The following is an 18,978-nucleotide window of genomic DNA, read 5'->3' on the forward strand; positions in this document are numbered from 1 at the left end:
TGATGTGGTCATTGGGTTAGAATGAATTAAGCTCTAAGCATCAGATCTACAGGGTCAGAGCTGCAGGACAGCCATAAAAACGGTGCGGCAACAGTGAGGCAAAGAGAAGTTGTATAACCTTAACTAAGGTATGTGTAAAATGAACTGCGTGAGAATCCTGAGTACTTCTTCCTCACTGTATGAATCGGAGTGGTTCCTTTTTTTTTTTTTTTGTTACATTTCTGCGAGTACACCATCCATTATTTATTTACTTTGCCCTAAAACCTTTAACACAGACACACATCTACACACACACACAAACTCACACAAGGGTGCTTTAGTTGGCACGGCGACAACACAAACAGCTTTTATCTGAACTAAGCCTGCCAGTGATTGATTACTTTGTTTAGGTTTATTGGAGAATGCCCAATGTAAACGTGGATGATTTTAAGTATTCATTAGCAGTGAAGTATTTGCACAGTTCACTTTAACTCGATTCTGTCGCTGTTAATTTACATGTGTTTATGTATTTGAGCAGTATCCGAGCCCACACTGAAGTGGAAGTTGAAGAAACTCATCTCGACAAGACCTAACCCGCTGCAACGGAAGATCAGTGCCCCTCCTGATGTCAAACATAGGACAGAAAATATGGGTATGAACATTCATGCTCAGTCTTCTGTTTGTTTTTATATGGCATCATTTTAAGGTTATTGTATCTTTATGTTCATCTGCAGAGGCACACACTTGGCACTCTTGCCAAAAATCCTTAAAATCTATGTATTACATCAGCAAAATATCACACAATTTTTTCTTTCAAAAATCCAAACCTTATTTAAATTACATTTTAAGTGGAAAAGAAAACTCCAGTATTAGGATTTTTTTTCTTTTACAAAATGATAGGTGGCACAGTTCAATTCAGTCCAATCATACATTTATTTTTCTTTATTTATTTTGAACATGATTGAAGTATAAAACCACACACATGAACAAGGAATGCAGACATACATCCTAGTTTTCAAACAATACAGTCAAGTTCAGTCAAATTGATTAAAAAAGTGTTCTGTCTAAGGAAACCCATCAAATTTCATCAAGTCAGTAGTCAGTTGTTGTTACTAAAACTTTAGTTTACAAAAATGTAACTGAAGCATATTTCAATTTTGTCTTTACTAACATTTTAAATTAAACAGAGATTTTACAGTTTCTAATTATTAATCTAGGACTTCCTCTTACCCTGTGGTATAAATTTGACACAAGTGACATTTCTTTATAGTTCTATCCACTAGGCTGGATGAGGACACATTTTTTATCTTGGCATCCTGACATTTGGCTTGAGTATCAGGATCAGGAATTGGAAAAGAACCTTATGCTCACTGTTTAGTACAGAGGAAATTAAATGTTGGCTTTTTAGTATTTCTTTAGTATAGAGTTCTGTTACTGCACTGTAAAAATGTATATTTCGCATAAGAATCTTGTATTTTTAGGTGAAAAATAATTGCTTTAATTTGTATTTTGTTTCATTGCATGTTTATGTTTTAATGTGCTTTTGGTTTTTCCCTCCATCCTGTCATTCAGACTCTTCCCCAAGCAGAAGCAGCACTTCAGCATCAGGCTGCAGCTCACCTAACGACACCCTCATGTCAGACAACGGGTCTCTTTCACGGGCTCCTGAGGTGAGACCCTTTCTAAGCATGTCAGTCACAGTCACGTCTTTTGCTTAAAAGTGTGACATAGTGAAGGGTTTCCATATGCATTTCTTGCTTGCGTCTTTAATGGAATGCTAGTAAATTTCAGCTGCCCGAGCTTTCAACACAAATACGCTCTCAACCAGTGAGAAACAGTCTAAATGAAATATGTGTACAGTTTAGGGACTATTTCTTCATAGTGTGTAGTCTTGGTTTTTTCAGGGATGCTAAGAATGTTTGTTTCACAACAGTTTGAATGTGACGAGTTTTGGGAAATTGTGCATGTTGTGGAATGTGCCACAATAATTTAGACTTGTGCTTTTCCAGTCAAAGAGGGTGCTGATGAACAATGGTAATGTAGCCCACTTCACTCTGCCTGCCAACCACACTGCAATGCACAACATCACTGCTGGACTTCCTGCTCAGGTGAGCAAGAAATTTGAATTGAGTTTCAGTCAGAATTTTGTCGTTTTTGTATTTCTCTCTCAAGACGAAACCACCAATAATTTCTTGATTTGTATGTCAGTGTAAACGTTACAGTGCACAACCGAACAAAATTACTTACTTTGTAATGTGCAATAGCCGCAACAACACAAAAGAGTGTAAGTGGTTGTTTTGTTGTTGTTAAAGAAAAATCTTTTACTTTGATGCCTCTGAATTAAACAAAGTACAACCAGTTCCTTTCCAAAATTACCAAATTGCTAAGTAGCATTTGATTCAGACTTCAAAATGAGTCAATAAAAAGCATGTGGAGGAAGCTCCAGTGGACTGAAGAGGGCTAGTATCCTCCAGCTGTTAAATGTAGCTTTAATTGTTTTTGCAAGGGAAAAGCGGTAGAATTTGTTTAAATCTTTAGATGTGAAACTTTTTTGTAAAAAAGAAAAAAAAGTTAAGAGCCAGGTAATTTCTGTCATGTAAAGTCACAACAAACATAAAAATTCATAGTTGAAGCGCAACAAAATGGAGAATAGATGCTTTTGTGTGTTTGTTGCTGTAATGCTGCATAGATAAAAATATTTTTATTAAGTTCCTTTTATTAGTTTCTCTAAAGTTAATATATGTACACCACATGACTTCCACTTCCGTTCTGACCTTTTTGATAACAGTATAAATGTATACATCAAGTAGTCAACAAGGCAATTAAACCCTTAGCTTTTCTTCGAATCACCCAGTTTATTAATTTTTAAGCCACGCCCATAATGAATGTGTTTCTACTTCTGTAGCATCTCTGAATTGGTCATTCTCTTTCTCTGCAGGTTGACTTGCGTGTGACAAAGCCTGTGGCAGCATCGACTTTGCAGTCTGTCTACCTCCCTCTGGAGGTCCCATCTATATCTCAACGCTTGCAGCCAGTGTTCATATTTGAACCACACATGGGGCTGATGCGCCAGCAGCTTGTTCCTCGTGAGTGGCATTGTCCGCGAAGCTTATATCTGCATGTATGGCACAAACGTCATATGTGGCTCTGATAACTGTCAGAGCCACATATGCACGTTTGACTTAAATTATGCTGTTGGTGCTCGGAGTTGATGCTTTGACCTCATCTTACATGCTTGGTATCTACAAGTTGTAGTTTTATTTCCGGAGGAGGTGGATGTCATCTGACGTTTTTATGAATTGGCGAAAACAAAAAATTCCAATATATATTTATCTAATTTGTGTTTACAGCTTTTATTGTAAGTTGACAATATGACTTTTAGTGATAAATGTCCTACTTATTTGCAAAGACATAAAATGATCTATAGTGAAAAAATAGCTTTTATTTTAAATCAGAGACTGTACTAAAACTTGAATCACATATATGTCATCCTGCATGTCTTGATACAAGAGCACCCTCTTCTGGACAGAGTACAGTGATGCAGTGTCACTTACGACAAAAAACAAAATGTCATTCAGCCCAAACCAAACTGTCAAGTTTTGTTAGTTTCCCTTACAGTCTATCAACGTGCTTCAGTTTTTTTTCTGTCAAGTATTCATTCTTACTATCCCTCTTATTGTCGCTTATTGTCTTTTTCAATTCCTTCCTGCGACCTGTCCTTCACCTTATTCCTTGTTGTCACTGTTTTTCTTTTCATTTCTTGTTGTTTTCAGTTAATAGTTTGAGTACCATTCCTCAGCAACAGCATCCTCACATATCCTCCTCGTCCAGAAGAGAAGGCTTAGTTACCTTGGGCTCACATCGACCTGTGGAGCGAGCGCATTCAGAGCCTCTGCCTTACAGCCACTCAGTCCTGCCCCTGCATGCCGGCCATCATCCACACACCCACCAACAGCTCTCCCAGCTGTACCACAAGGCCGGATTGGAAAGGTTTAAGCTGAGCACACAGCTGAGCAAGGTAAGAGGAGGCAGGTGTAAACATTGGCATGCCAAACAGAAAACTATTACTCACTATGAACAGAGTGACTAAAAAAAGAGAATTTATCCTGTCAGAAAATTTAAAAGAGTTTAAGGGTGTAAAGCCTGTGCAATTTTACCGAGAATGTCATCTGACACAGATCCCGTCTGAGGACATGGACGTGGATGAGAGCGGATCAGCATCAGGTTCTGGAACAGGGTCTTTGTGCGGCTCTGAACTGGGCTCACTGTCCGAAGACGGCCACCGCAGGAGAGAAAGCAATGCCAGCACAGACTCCGTTTATGACACAGAGTCCATAACTTCCTCTCGGGAGAGCTTGATTGAGACATCACACCCTCTCAGTCAGGTACTAATGTTCATATGCAAACAAAATAGAACAGAAAAAAATCTCATAAACTTTTCTTTAAAACTAACTGGTTAAAGTTTCTAAAGATTATGGAAAGTTATTTAGAATGTCTGTGTTATTCTATATTATTCACTTGAGAAATGTATTGTATATAGAAACCACTGACTGATGTCCAACACTATAAAATCAATGTGCCTTTTTAATTTTTATCTGAATGAACTTGCCTTACCATTAGAGGGCACTGTTGGTTTATATATTCCAGCAGCAAGGTATTTTTCCTTATCAAGTTCTTGTTCAACACAAGTCAAGTAGAATTAAATTGTCCACATTATGTGCAATTTTACCAGCTGGAGGCATTGGAGAACCATACTTTACTCAAAGTACTTTTACCTCCCTCTGACTTATAATAAATGTTAATTACTTCCTTGTCTTCCCTTTTAAACTCATTTGTGCAAAACACAGAGGCAGGTAATCCTCAGATCAACTTTACAGCCAGATGTGCTGGGAGTTCCTACCTTAATTTGGCCTCATCAGTCTCATCCGCCTGTGATTCGGAGCCGCTCTCTACCACCTTCCACCTCCCTGGCGCCTACTTCACATGTACCCACCATAGTGCCCTCTATGTCACTGTCCAGCCCTGCCAAAGATGCCAAGCTACGTTTTACAACAGGTGAGTCAAACACTGACTTAAGTAGCGGAGGATTTCATTGACTATATTTTGAAGGATGGTAACGTGACTTCAGAGCAAAAAGTATTGGGTTATAAGTCACGTCTTTATGTGTGTGTGTATGCAGGTTTGGTTTACGATACCCAGATGCAGAAGCACCAGTGTATCTGTGGAGACAACAGCCGCCATGCTGAGCATGCTGGGAGAATCCAGAGCATCTGGTCTAGACTGCAAGAGAGAGGGCTTAAGAGCCAATGTGAGGTAGGGACTTTGCACACAGCTATACTATGAGTGAAAGAATTAGCTGCCAAAGATGCCAGAGGTTCACAAAAAAAAACCTTATTTCTGTGTTAAAGTGCATACTCAGTAGAAAAGCCACCCGTGCAGAGCTGCTTTCCGTCCATTCAGAAAACCACGTGTTGATGGACAATCAGAGGCGCACTGGTAAGATTAATAATAATACTGAAGACTACACTCACAATATTGCTGTGCCACTGCTTCACTATACTATCCAAAAGTATTCATACTTCTTGAATGTTTTTTCTTTTTTTTTTCCATTGCAACCACAAATTTAAATGTGGGAATTTTATTCTTTATATGTTGCTAAGCTTAATTATATGAAATAAAGATTAGACTTGAGTTTAACAATCATTGCAATTTAATTTTACGCTGGATCTAAACCATTCTCTTGTAAGTCCGGCTCCATAATTAGTGCTGTCATCCCAGAAGATGAATTTCCATCCCAGTCTCAAGTTTTCTTTGAGGTTTTCCTTGTTCGTAGCTCCATTTCTTCTCATCAACATGTTTCATGGTTCACAGTGGAGGTGGTGTGTTCAGGGTAATGTGCAGCATTAGCTTAGTGCCCTTGCACTGCGTTTCACCTGTAAGCCGTAAAGTGTAGTTTTGGTTCTATCTAACTACAACACCTTCAAACACGTTCGCTGTGTTCCCTGCATTGCTTCTGGAAAACTATAAACTGAACTTGTTATGTCTTTCTTTCATCAGTAGCTTTCTACTTGCCACTTTTTCATAAAGACCAGACTTGTTGAGTCTGCGTATCAACAGATTCTCCCACCTGAGCTACGGATCTATGCTAATCCTCAGGAGTTAACACGGGCCTCTTGGCTTCTTCTCTGTTTAATGTTTTGCTTGTCTGACTGGTCAACTTAAGTGGGTGGCTGTTCCTTGGTAGGTTTGCAGTTGGGCAACGTTTCCCCAGATGAAGAACTGAAGAGTGCTCTGTCAAACATTCAATCACCTTTAAACTTCTCCATAGTTTTATACCTGGAGAAGTATAAAACTTCGTTTTTGTGATCCTGTTTGTTCACTTCTGTTCTCAAACAAACCTTTTCTCTGTCCAATAAAATCTCAATGAAGTAATTAAAGTTGATGGTTTGTTTGTGCACTTTCTGTACACATTTACATATATCAGATTTACATATGTAAATGTGATATATTTATAACTCTTAAATACTACAAATATTTCCATGCAGGATCACGTATTTTTGTGGACCTACCATGTGGAGGTGTGGGGGTGAGTCCTGCACGGGCATACACACACACACATCAACACACAATTACACACAATACAGATCTGTTTTAAAACTAGTCATGTGGGAATATTTCCTCTCATCTAATTGCATTACTGAACAGCAAACATTACATGGCTTATTATGCCTTATTACACAATTTAGATAATGATGCTACCAATTGCTCATGCTATTGTTTTTGGCTGAGATAACTTTGAAACCTCAAAAAAAATCAAAGTCTGTACTATAGTCAGAGGGGGAAGAAACGACAAGGGAAAACATACAAGTGCTGAAAATGTATATATATTTTCCTAGGGAACCCTAAAAAGGGATGTAGGATAAATAAAATGACATATTTATAGTAAAGAAAGAAAACCCTGAAGGGGGATGGGTGGCAGCTGATAAGAGCACTGATGTGCCTGGATTTCCGGCCTTTAGCTGCTAGAGTGAAGAGGGGTGATTGAAACAAGATGGTAAACCTTGTGAAAAAAGAAATTCCTGTAATTTCAGCGTTCCCCTAACAGCACAGCAGACCGCCAGCAGAGATAACTGAAGAGTCGGGTCACATACATACACATACACACTTTTGTCGTGAAACAATTAAATATTTTGTCTGAGATGTTTTCAAAAGTAAGTAGATTTTGCCATTGTAATGAAAAACCATTTGACCCTCTCCTACTCTCTTCATGCTCTAATCAGCTAATCCTGTAATAATATGTAACAGGAATACTAACATTTTTATGAATAAAATCTAGTTGTGATGTGCTTTCCATTGTTTCAAAAACAGGTGGACATTGATACAGTTTGGAATGAGCAACACACAGCTGCTGCTTCCCAAGTAGCAGCAGGATGTGTCATAGACCTGGCCCTTAAGGTGGCACAGAGAGAGCTGAAGGTGAGATGGATCACTGTGAGATGGATGGATGGATGGATGGATGGATGGATGGATGGATGGATGGATGGATGGATGGATGGATGGATGGATGGATGGATGGATGGATGGATGGATNGATGGATGGATGGATGGATGGATGGATGGATGGATGGATGGATGGATGGATGGATGGATGGATGGATGGATGGATGGATGGATGGATGGATGGATATGTGGATGTTTTGGGCTACATTTTTCATACTTAGCTATTACGTAGCAGTGAAACTAGTTATGTACTGACAGAGACTGACAGGTTACTCAGTGATGATGAAGCCATAACTCCAAATTCAATACATACAACTGATAACATTTTGCCAAAATTCCTGTCAACTTTAGTAAAAGGCTGCTGCTTAGTTGTCAAATCTTTCAACTACTTGGGGAATGCATGCAGCTGCTAGCTAAAAGAGGATTTCCATAATTCAAACTGACCTCAACTGGAGTAGCTCAATGTGATTACATTAACACAAAAGCAAAAAAAGAGTTTTTATTTATACTGCTTGAATTAAGTATGTTATAGACAGTGTTTACTGTGCAGTGTAATGGACAGCTGTTTCACAGTAAATGAAGGTGTTTGCAGCTCCTCTTTTGTTATCCTTTATTTATATCTAAAACAATTTCATGTTAATGTTTTAACACCTTTATGTTTAAGAATAAGTTGTTAAAACAGTGAGGTGTTAAGACTGTTTTCTGTTTTCTTACAGAATGGATTTGCAGTGGTGAGACCTCCCGGACATCACGCTACTCCTTCTTCTCCTCTGTAAGTACAGAAGCATGCACACACAAACCAATGCCTACCAGGAGCTAAGGGGGCTGCAAAGTTTGTTTTTTTTTTTAATTTATTTTGGATAAATGAGCTACAGAATACTTGTGAAGAAGAGAGAGAGGGTGCCGTAGTGTGTCTATGTTAATGTATGAGTGGTGTGCACTATCTGCCCAGTGCCAGAGGCTATCTGCCTCCTCTACTGTTTCTTTACAGCTTTTGAGACACAAAGCAAAGAACCTCAAAAGAGACGTGCAGGAGCTGTGTATCCATGCACCCTGCAGATGTGCTGTGTGTGGATACGTGTGGATGTGCATATCTGTGTGCATTGATTTGTGTCACCCTTTGATAGCAGGCATTAGCCAAATAACCACATTCAGCTGGGGCTGTGTATGTGAGCTCAGCAGTGCTTGTCACTGGTTATTTATGGCGTGATAATGATTTTTCTTGATGAGCTAAGTTTGGACAGCTTATGATGTACATTGTTCACACACACACACACACTCACACGCAGGCACATACGCATGCACGTAGGCAATCACACTTTACACCCCAATGCTGACACTGCCTTTTCCAACATTCCTCCATTGTTTTTCATGCATCAACATTTTCTTTGCATACTTCTGTTGTAGACAGCCAGTGTTAGTGAGTTCTGTGAGTTCATTTCTCAGAAATCATCCCTCGCGTCCCGCCAGCTTTCTGGCAGAATTACCATTTCAAATGTGTCTTAAATTTTATGATGAGCTTTGTCTTCGGTTTGTCATGAAATGCGTGGCTTCTGCACTGCTCAGGAGTGAGACACTTTAGAGTCAGCATAACATTCTATTAACGGAAGCCATTTTTGTTTGTCCGCTGAGAAAAGGCGAACACTGAAGAACCTAAACCACAATAATATTCTTAAATGACTTGCAATAGACGTTAACGTGGCAGGAGTCAGCACTGGGGCTGTCATGGCTTGAGAAGGCACCACACACAGCCAAGGAACTGTTTTACAGGTTCCTACGGGCCATATGTGGATTTTGTGAAATTAATTTGCAAAAGATGCACAGTGATAAACACATGTGGCTGCCACTCTTCCTGTTTGTTTGTCCACAGGGGCTTCTGTTACTTCAACTCTGTGGCCATCGCAGCCAAGCAGCTCCAACACAAACTCAGTGTCAGCAAGATCCTCATAGTAGACTGGGTAAGGACCAGAACATCGATCAGCTTCACCCTTCTCTTCATGGAGACATTACAAACATACAGAGTGAAAGTAGATGTTTTCTAGGTGCAAATAACAAGGACCCAGACTTACAGTAGCAATCCTAATCACAATTTAGATAACAGTTATTTCTGTTATCCACGTGCGAATTGAACTGTCACATGTGCTTGGAGTACATTCAAAATCACACACAGGCACATAAAAGTTCACCGAGGCATACATATGCCGATCCAGAGCCAGCCACTGTCTCTGCTGAACATGTGTGTATTTGAGTCTGCTCAAAATCTTTACAAAGGACACATGATATAGTATATTATTTTATGAAACTACAGTTGTTATTATCATATCAAACAAAAAAGAATAAGTACTTTTGCCACTGATGTGAAAAGTTATGCAAGTCTTACAAACTGTCTTCACTTTATCAGTTTATGTGAGATTTTTTTGATGTATTTGTGGTTACCCTTACTGTCCAAATTATACAATACCTATTTATATCTATATATACTTTTATTTATACTCTTATGTACTCAAATCTTGTCCAGGATGTGCACCATGGCAACGGCACCCAAGAGGCCTTCTATGATGACCCAAGCGTTCTGTATATCTCTCTGCATCGCTACGATGATGGGAACTTCTTTCCTGGTAGTGGACATCCAAATGAGGTACTTAAACAGTATCTGTGTATGGTTTTATTTACATTGTGCTAATAGAACCCCACAAAAATAAAACTCTTTATTTTGTAGATTTATGACCTTGATGCGGCAGATATTATCAAAAGTAATAATACCATTTGAACTTGTTCCTATTTTGTAATGCTGCCACAAAACCCTTTTATCTATTACATGAAAAAGGTATCTAGTGGACGCAAACAAAATATAGCATAACTGTGAAAGAAAAGAAGTGCTTTTCAAAAAGTGATAAAAGTAAAAATCTGAAAAGTGTGACATACATTTCTATTCAACCTGCCAGCACCTCATAACTCTTGAACCAATACTTTGTACAACCACCTTTCATTGCCACTTCAATGGGGTATGTCTGCCAGTTTTACATATCTAGAGCCTGATTTTTTTTTATTATAAAAACAAACCACTCAGTTACATTAGATAAGGACTGTCTCTAAACATATTTTTTAGCAGGTTTCCTTTCATGTTTTTTTTTTTTTTTTTTAGTCTTTAGCTCAATTTATCCTCACGTTCACGTCTGATCACCTTCATCGTCTCTGCTAAAGAAACGCATATCCATAGTATGAGTCTGCTATGACAACAGCAGACCCGGATTAAACAAAGCTTATTTATGAAGAGTATTCATGGCTCTGTTTCTTCACAGATGTATACCAGAATGACCTTTACAGCACAGCTGTATTAGTACTGAGACTAAATTAAACACAGGTGAACTCTATTTACCACATAGACACCTACTAAAAACACTGGATTTTTGGGCAAATAATAGAGCAAAAGAGCTGAACAAATTCACACTCATTTTTCATATTTTTAAATGCAGCCTGGTTTATGATTGTGATGGAACAAAACGTGGAAAGATTCAGGGGGTATGAATGCTTTAACCCAGAAGTGTATCTAGTATCTGTTTGAGTTCAGTAAACCAGTAAGGATCAAAAGAGCTCAGTGTGCCTGTGTAGACAAATAAAATTGTGTGCTAGATCAAGGAATAATCTACATAACACAAAACCAAAGTTAAAAATTAACTTATGAGATAATGGAGGCCTTTAATTAGTTAGCTCCCTGACAAAACATTTCAAGCTTTGACAGATAAATCATTTGTCAGTTTTGGGCTTAATTTGTTTATCTAAATCCAGCATTTTATCCTTGAGCAAATATCTGTAACTTCAGATCGTTACTGTCCAATTATGTTTTCTTTCATAATCCCTCAGTACGAACGCTTTATAAAGCAAGTTTAAAATATTATGGTCTTCACTCGCCTACTGCAAGTCTTCCATCGTCCTTGTGTGAGCAATATATCTGGGACACTTTTCAAACATGTTTATCCAGTGAAAGCACCATGGAGACGTTTTACTGTATGTTTTAGTAACCACTGTGTATATGTTTACATTCGTACTTCTGGCTGAGAAACTTTGAGGCCTTGGAGGTCAGGCCCTCTCAGCAGGATGTATGAAGCTGAGTTGTGTGCCTGTCTGAATCCAAGAAATTGAGATGCCTATGTTTCCTTCCTGTGGTCTTACCCAAAACCAAGTGAAATGACTACCCCGGTCAGTTCAATTGACCCCATCCCATGCTGACATTTGCCACTCATTCAATCCCCCACATTCCCTCCTCTCACGCTGCCACCCTCCCCCACGATAATACTCAGTGCTCTCCCATAAAATCTCACGAGGAGTGCACATAAAAACGCTTTTCTGGGCTTGGATGTGGCTTTGCCTGAAGTGGACTCGCAACCTCTGAGGAGCAGTGTGGTAAACCTCTGGAGTCTCTCTGTCCCCTGTGTAGGTATATATCTCTCCATGGGGTAAGGGGTGTGATGTCATCATCATAACACAGAGCGCGGAGTAGCTCACAAATACCAGTGACGGTTTAATTCAGTCCAGCAAGTCCTGAAACATGAAAGCGAGACAGAAAACAAAGAACAGCGCAATGCACTCGGAGCTATAGCAGAAATGGTATGTTTGGTTAATGTGCGTGTGCTTGTGTATCTGACTGTGTGCACAGGCGCATGCATGCTGGTACATTAACAGTTGGCAGAAGACAGGAGGCCTCATGTGTTTTTCGTTTGCCCTGCGAACATCCCGTCCACTGAGAAGAATGGAGACAGACTCTCTGTGATGCTCATCAGCATTCTTTCTCTTTCAAGCATCCTCTCACACCCATACACTCACACTCACTCTCTCTCTCTTTCTCTCTCACACACACAAAAGGAAATTACCATACATTGTTGCCAAGTGGCTGTCAATCAACCTCCACCATTTCTCCCCAAACTGACACATTGACTGATGGAGAAGGGTTTGGGGAACAGTTAAATGGCTTCTTGCAGGACTACAAAGAGCGAGAGACAGGAATCCTCAACTTCTTTCCAAAATCCAGGCCTCTGTTCACTTTCTGCCCCGAGTAAACGAGGTCAACCTGAGGGAAGCTTCATCAACTCTGCCTGGCATCCGTCTCATTCAAAACATGAAGAAGGAGTTGTGGAGAATGGGATTCAATATTTTCAGTTGACTCTCACACACAGAACTCATAATTGACAGTCATTATACTTTACGTAGATGATCATAGTTTATAGTATATAGTATATTCTTAATACACTGGGGGTTTTTTTGTAGACCAGTCAGTATTCAGCCCATTTAAGTTGTACATTAAAGCTCGGGAACTATAAACGGCTGTAGCTCTGCTCTGGCTCAGTGATTTACAAAGGCCAGTTGACAAACTGTATAGAAATCAAAATGGAGGGACAGGGGTGTTGAATTAACAGCCATCCGTATTTCATTTAGGAATCATAATCACTCCCTGATGTTGCCTTAAGAGATGCAGTGACATTCCCTCTGTTGCTGCAACACAAAGTTTTGCAACAGCAATGCTAACTTTGCAAGCATTTGGTGCAAATCTGTCATCGTCGTGGAGTTTCTCAACTTCCCCTCAGTTATTTACTTTTTTTTTTTTTTTTTTTTTTGACATTCTCAGTGATCGTTTCTTTCTCACAGTCCCCCTGTTTTTCCTGGTCTGCTTTTATCCAGGTGGGTGTAGGAGCGGGTAAAGGCTTCAGTGTCAATGTGGGATGGACTGGTGGTCTGGACCCTCCAATGGGTGATGCAGAGTACCTGGCTGCATTCAGGTAAATAAAGTTTTCTCTGTACTTTGTCTCATTTCTGGTCCATTTACATAAAAGTTTACACCTCAAAACTTTCACTCAGTTCAGTATTTCACAACTGAACCCATTGATAATTACATGCAAATGCAAAATATTCTTTTAAAACCAGGAGGTAGTTCAGGATAATCATAGTTTTTTTAATACATTTGTTAGCTTATTATGACATCTATTATATCAATCTCAATCTGTTTTAAATCACCATTGAGGCTTTTGTTAATTTGTGTAAAGAAGTTGTTCGTCTGTTATTCTTTTATAGACATTGATCAACTCATGATGACTTCTAATGTCACTGAAATTTACAGCTATGTTTTTTCCACATCCGTCTTATCTAACTGAGCTTTTGTAGAGTTAAATCAGACCTAGTGTTGTTTTTGAATAAGGATGACTCAGACAGGAATGCATTGATTAAGATATTAAACATACTGTGATTTAGTCAAAATTAAAAAGTTGAATGGGTACAGTAAGTACATCTACACATTTCTTTGCTATTTCCTCCTCACATTTTGAGTTTTTTTCTTCTTTGAACTGTTTATTCATATTTAAGTTGTAAAGCAAGTCCTGTTTGATTCCTGAATGGTGCTAATACAGAAAATGAGGCTTTGCTAGAGCAGGAGTATGGGTAGATGTTATTTTACTTTTATATTTTTTCTAATACGTGGTATATGTATGATTGCATAGTCTTTAACACCAAATGTCGTAAGCAAATTACATTACTGACCCTCTGCTACTATTTACAATCAGAATATTGAAATTCTGACATTTTGCTTCTGCATTTTTAAAGCCCAAAAGAATACTTAGTTGCTAAATAGTTACTCAAAAAAGTGTTGTGCATGTCTATTTAGTCCCTTTACCCTGAATAAACAATAAAATCCAATGAGAGCAATTGCCTTTAAAGTTTCACCTAAGAGTCCATATGTGTGTGTAAAAAATATAAACGTTCTCTGAAGACCTCAAAAGTTTGTTGGAGAATATTAATGAACAAGCTGCATCATAAAGACTAAAGCATCAGGAGAACGTTATAGAGGATTGAAGCACTATTAGGTTACAAAACAATGAGCTTTACAGAGCAATCACCTCATAGAGCACTGTACAATTTATCATCTAAAATTGTAAAAAAAAGTGTGGCACAACTGCAAACCTATCAAAACAACCATCCTGTAAGCCATATACAGCAAACATGTGGAAGAAGGTGTTCTGGTCATATGAGACTACAATTGAAGCATACAATAGAGTGGATGCCTCTTTTCAGTAGAAACAAAGAAGATGGTCACAGTTTATGAGAAGATGGATGGAGCTAATTACAGGACAATCCTGAAACAAAACCATTTTAATATGCTGCAAAAGACTGGAAACTGGGGTGGAGGCTCTCCCTCCAACAGGACAATAACTCTAAGTATAGCTAGAGCTATGTTTAGCTCTGGCTAATTTACAAATAAAAAAAACAGTAAAAGTCCAGAACTAAATCCAATTAAAATTATTCAGCAAAGGTTAAAATCAATTTTTAGAACTGCTCTCACTCCAATCAGAGTAGGGAGATTTTGCTAAAGAAGCAGTGAGAGTTTCTCTTCTCCAGAAGGCTGAGCATAAATGCTCTATTCAATTTTTTTTATATTTTTCTGTATAAAATTTTTTAACTATGCTTCCTTTTCCTTCCACTGCACAATTTTGTGCAACTTTCTGCATAAAATCCATGCAAAATATATTGATGAGTGTGGTTACAATATGAAAAAATGTTAAAATACACATGACTTTTGATTACTTTTGCTAAACAATGTACACTCTTTCCACATGGTTTACTGTTGTTTGGATTAACAAGTTGAAGTTCTAGTGGAAACACGCTGAACAAGTTTTAAATGAAAAACACTCAATCTTTTTGGAGGTGCTCCCTAAATCTGCAACACTGAGCATGTAGCTAAAGGTGCATCTTAATATTTTTACCATTTAGCATCACTGAAAGGCAATGCAAAACTTGTTTAAATCGCATTATCACTTGTACACAGATTGAAAATGTCCAGAAAAAGGTAATAATTGTGGAAAATGTACTTTTTGGTGAGTTGCAAAGATCTACAGCTAGGAGCTAAAAGTGCACACCTTTTCTCCAACCAAATTTTTCACTTCATTCAAACTGTTAGTCTTGAATGAATGTGGTTTGGTGGTGCGCTACACTGCAATGAACACAGAATGCATCTGTCAGCAGCACTGGCTCGCCACCAGATGAATAAAACGCTATGCGAGCTCTTCATGGTGCTTGCTTCAGACACAGTGGGTGGGCCCCTCATCACAGGAAAGATGCTAATGAGCTAACCCATACTGGTAAAATCCCATCGACCCAATAGGCTGTCTTGAAACACTATGCCTAGTGTTTACTGGAGTTCTGGATCCCGATTAAGAAACAACTGATCCTTTCCTGAGCAGGCGTCTGGCTTTAGTATTTTTCACCCAGTTTAGGAAATTGCAAGTGCTTTCATGTGTAAAACTTCCTCAGCTAACCACAGTATAGTACTGTATTCTTACTTTTGCCATGAAGCTTACATCATACAAGGGTTGTCTAAAGGAGGAGCATTCTGCTGGTGCAGGACCTTTGTCACATAGGATTTTGGGTTCAAGCGTATTTTCTGAATAACATTTACAATTGCTGGATGTCAGAAAAAAGTAGAAGCATTGTGTTTGAGTAATTAAAGTTGACTGTCAGGGTGTCGGGTGTATATCATGCTGTACGGTTAAAAAAATAGAGAATGCATCATAATTTCACCTTAATGCAGTTAAGAATATTTAAACTTGTGCCAGTTCTGTGGCTCGATATGAATATGTAATTTGGATGACAGGGTGTTTTAGGCTGTGTGTGTCTCTTACAAATGGAAAAGAAGTTTGTTGTTGATGATGTGAGTCTGTTTTGGGGTGTGTATTAGTGGCAGAAGAGATCCTGTGGTTGATTGTGGTGGTTGGGTCTCCATTACAATCAACAGAGGGCTCATCATCACCGAGATCAAGAACCATGACGTTATACGTGTTATTAAAACAGCCAAAATCTGAGGTGTGTCTAATCACAGGTAGCAGTGCTGACGCCTGTTCATTTCCAACCGGTTACTGACAATGAACTTATGGAGGGAAGGAGAATACAGCTGAAGAGAGAAGAAGTGGGGGGTGCATTGTTAGGGAATCCAAAGGCGGCGTAATTAGGCCCAATGGATCCCAGATGGCTGGCTGTCAGTGACGTGAGAAGAGGGACGAGCTCCTAATAGGAACCAGACGCGCACAAATGCCTTTGAACTGCCGCTGAGAGAAAAAGAGCGAGTAAGAGGGAATCAAACGCGGCATGGGCCATGCGCTCTTGCTAAATAACTGGCAGCAGGAGAGAACAGGAAGGAAGACGGAGAGTAGAGAGGCTTGGAAAGTGGTCTCTGCTCAGTAAAGTCCACAACATGAGGACCTTTCATATAAAAAATAGAAAGTATTTTTCACTTAGAAAAACATGTTTGGTGTTTGCACCTGTCTACCGTCAGGTCCTTGCTGGGCTTTTTTTTTTTTTTTCCTGTAATTACAACAAAGACATTTCTTCTTTTTATCATCAGGGTTCTGCTTCACATTCAAACAGTTGCACAAATTTACACCTGGGAGGTGCACCACCTCTTAGGGTTGGCTGTCTTCCAGCCGTGGATCAAGAACTGAGATCAAGCACTTGGCGCTTTGCCTTTGATAATTTTTTTCTTTTCATCATTTTAAAATGGAAGAGTGTGTTCAGCCCAGTAAATGCTTGTAGTTACCATCTCCAGATATAAGGCCTCCACTGGACGGACGTTCTAGTAGAAATCACTTCAACGACCCTGTTTTAATTTTGTTGTGCTGGCATCGTAAATCTTTTTTTTTTCTTTTCTTCTTCTTCTTTCTTTCTCCGTCCTGCTCTGAAATGAATCCAATCACATTATGACTACTCCTTTTTACACATCATTATGTTTTATTTACTTCTAACAGTTTTCCTGATCACCTGTTGAAATGGCGAATGGGCTCTCGGATTTCCTGTCGAACGTGAAGGATTGGGCTGTAACGGCTCTCCGTTTTCTCTCTCTTGTCTGCAGGGCTGTGGTGATGCCTATTGCCCACGAGTTTTCCCCGGATGTGGTCTTGGTCTCTGCTGGTTTTGATGCTGTTGAAGGACACCAACCTTCATTGGGAGGATACACCGTCACAGCCAAGCGTAAGGAGCAGCCAGAGCGCACTGTGTACACTCATCAGAGCTTCTCAAAACAGTTTAATACCTGTATTTGTTATGCGTCTCACATTTTTTTGACAGACATCTTTTTTTCTTATGAAACCTTTATGACACAAATCTGTCAAATTGGCATTATAATGATGTAATAAGAGCTAAAAACAAACAAACACTTATTTAAAAGTGAAGCTTTTACTGAATTTTTGTTTCCTTTTCAACCAATCTGTGTGTTTTTGGTTTGATCTCTTCTAGTTTTTGGCTTCTTGACTCGTCAGCTGATGTCGCTGGCAGGAGGCCGGGTCATCCTCGCTCTGGAGGGGGGCCATGACCTCAAAGCCATCTGTGATGCCTCTGAAGCCTGTGTCAGCGCCTTGCTCGGCATGGAGGTGAGACGTGTCGTGTCTCGTTCCACAGATTAACACAGCGCGTCACGTCCTCAGATCACTAACTGTGTGGCGTGTCTCAGGTGGAGCCTCTGTCCCAGTCACTGTTGGACCAAAAACCCTGTGAGAATGCGGTGCGCTCTCTGCAGAGAGTCGTCCAGATCCAGGGTGAGAAAGACAACGTCAGCTTTACTGCGAAGAATAACATTTACAAGGGAAAAAACGGTCAAATAAAGCAAACTTATTAGTTGTACTTGGAGTAAATGTACTCAGTTAGAGTCCCTTGTAAAGCTTTGCAAATTTGAACTTCCTAGCAGTCTAAATACAACCGTTCTGTAAAGCTTCAGAGATTTATTTTCAGAACATCGGTGAACAAACATTATTATAAAGACCTAGAAACACATCAGACAGGGCAGGTATGAAACTGAAGAAGAGTTAAACATGTTATAAACAAATATCATTTGGACATTCTGATGGAGCATTTTTTAAGTCCATCATTCAAAGGTTTTAAGAGGCTATAAAAGATGGAGGTTCAAGTTCCAGGAAGACAAAAACACTAAACAAACAGCAAAACTCCACCCTATGAATGTTCGAAGTTGTTTGGGTAATACCCACAAGACTTTGCAGCAGAAAGTGTTTCTACCTGATATCAATTTGGAGGGGCAGAATTTTGCTCCCAAACAAAAAAAAAAGTCCAAACCATGTATCGTTTTGCTTTAGCTAGTGGTATCACATACAATCCCAACCAGACGTAGCGAAGATATTGGTTGCAAAGCGACAAAATGTGAAAAAAGTTCACGAGTCATGAATACTTTGTGAGACACTTTATGTTCCCCTGCAGAATTTTGCAGCACTGATTGAGTAATTTCTGTTGTAATGAGTCTAGGGCACACTAACAAAGAAACTCCAAGCCTTGCAGATAATTTGTACAACAACTGTCACAATAAATAGGAGCTGAAGATAAATTTCCCTCAGTCGGCTGGAAGGGAATATACAGGCTTGCATCAACAAATATTTTTCAGGAGATGATTTATGTGGGCCACATTGTTCATACTCCTTGGTGATGAATGAGGTGTATGCTCATATTATTTGATTACAT

General features: G+C 39.2%; 1 protein-coding gene across 4 annotated transcripts in view; it reads left to right on the forward strand.

The window, feature by feature from the left end:
- LOC103464932 (histone deacetylase 7-like) overlaps window positions 1-18,978 on the forward strand; it is a 46,361-nt gene that overhangs the window by 24,717 nt on the left and 2,666 nt on the right. For all 4 annotated transcript variants that reach the window (XM_017304996.1, XM_008409345.2, XM_008409344.2 and 1 more), the window contains 18 exons: window positions 518-631; window positions 1,552-1,649; window positions 1,989-2,087; window positions 2,918-3,065; window positions 3,753-3,997; window positions 4,158-4,364; window positions 4,827-5,034; window positions 5,159-5,292; window positions 5,388-5,475; window positions 6,525-6,565; window positions 7,348-7,455; window positions 8,196-8,251; window positions 9,350-9,437; window positions 9,998-10,117; window positions 13,156-13,253; window positions 17,366-17,484; window positions 17,749-17,882; window positions 17,963-18,047. In XM_017304996.1, coding sequence (XP_017160485.1) covers window positions 518-631; window positions 1,552-1,649; window positions 1,989-2,087; window positions 2,918-3,065; window positions 3,753-3,997; window positions 4,158-4,364; window positions 4,827-5,034; window positions 5,159-5,292; window positions 5,388-5,475; window positions 6,525-6,565; window positions 7,348-7,455; window positions 8,196-8,251; window positions 9,350-9,437; window positions 9,998-10,117; window positions 13,156-13,253; window positions 17,366-17,484; window positions 17,749-17,882; window positions 17,963-18,047 — 2,190 coding nt within the window. The remainder of the gene's footprint in view (window positions 1-517; window positions 632-1,551; window positions 1,650-1,988; window positions 2,088-2,917; window positions 3,066-3,752; window positions 3,998-4,157; window positions 4,365-4,826; window positions 5,035-5,158; window positions 5,293-5,387; window positions 5,476-6,524; window positions 6,566-7,347; window positions 7,456-8,195; window positions 8,252-9,349; window positions 9,438-9,997; window positions 10,118-13,155; window positions 13,254-17,365; window positions 17,485-17,748; window positions 17,883-17,962; window positions 18,048-18,978) is intronic.

This window comes from Poecilia reticulata, linkage group LG5 (assembly GCF_000633615.1).
Source record: "Poecilia reticulata strain Guanapo linkage group LG5, Guppy_female_1.0+MT, whole genome shotgun sequence".
Classification (NCBI taxonomy): Eukaryota; Metazoa; Chordata; class Actinopteri; order Cyprinodontiformes; family Poeciliidae; genus Poecilia; species Poecilia reticulata.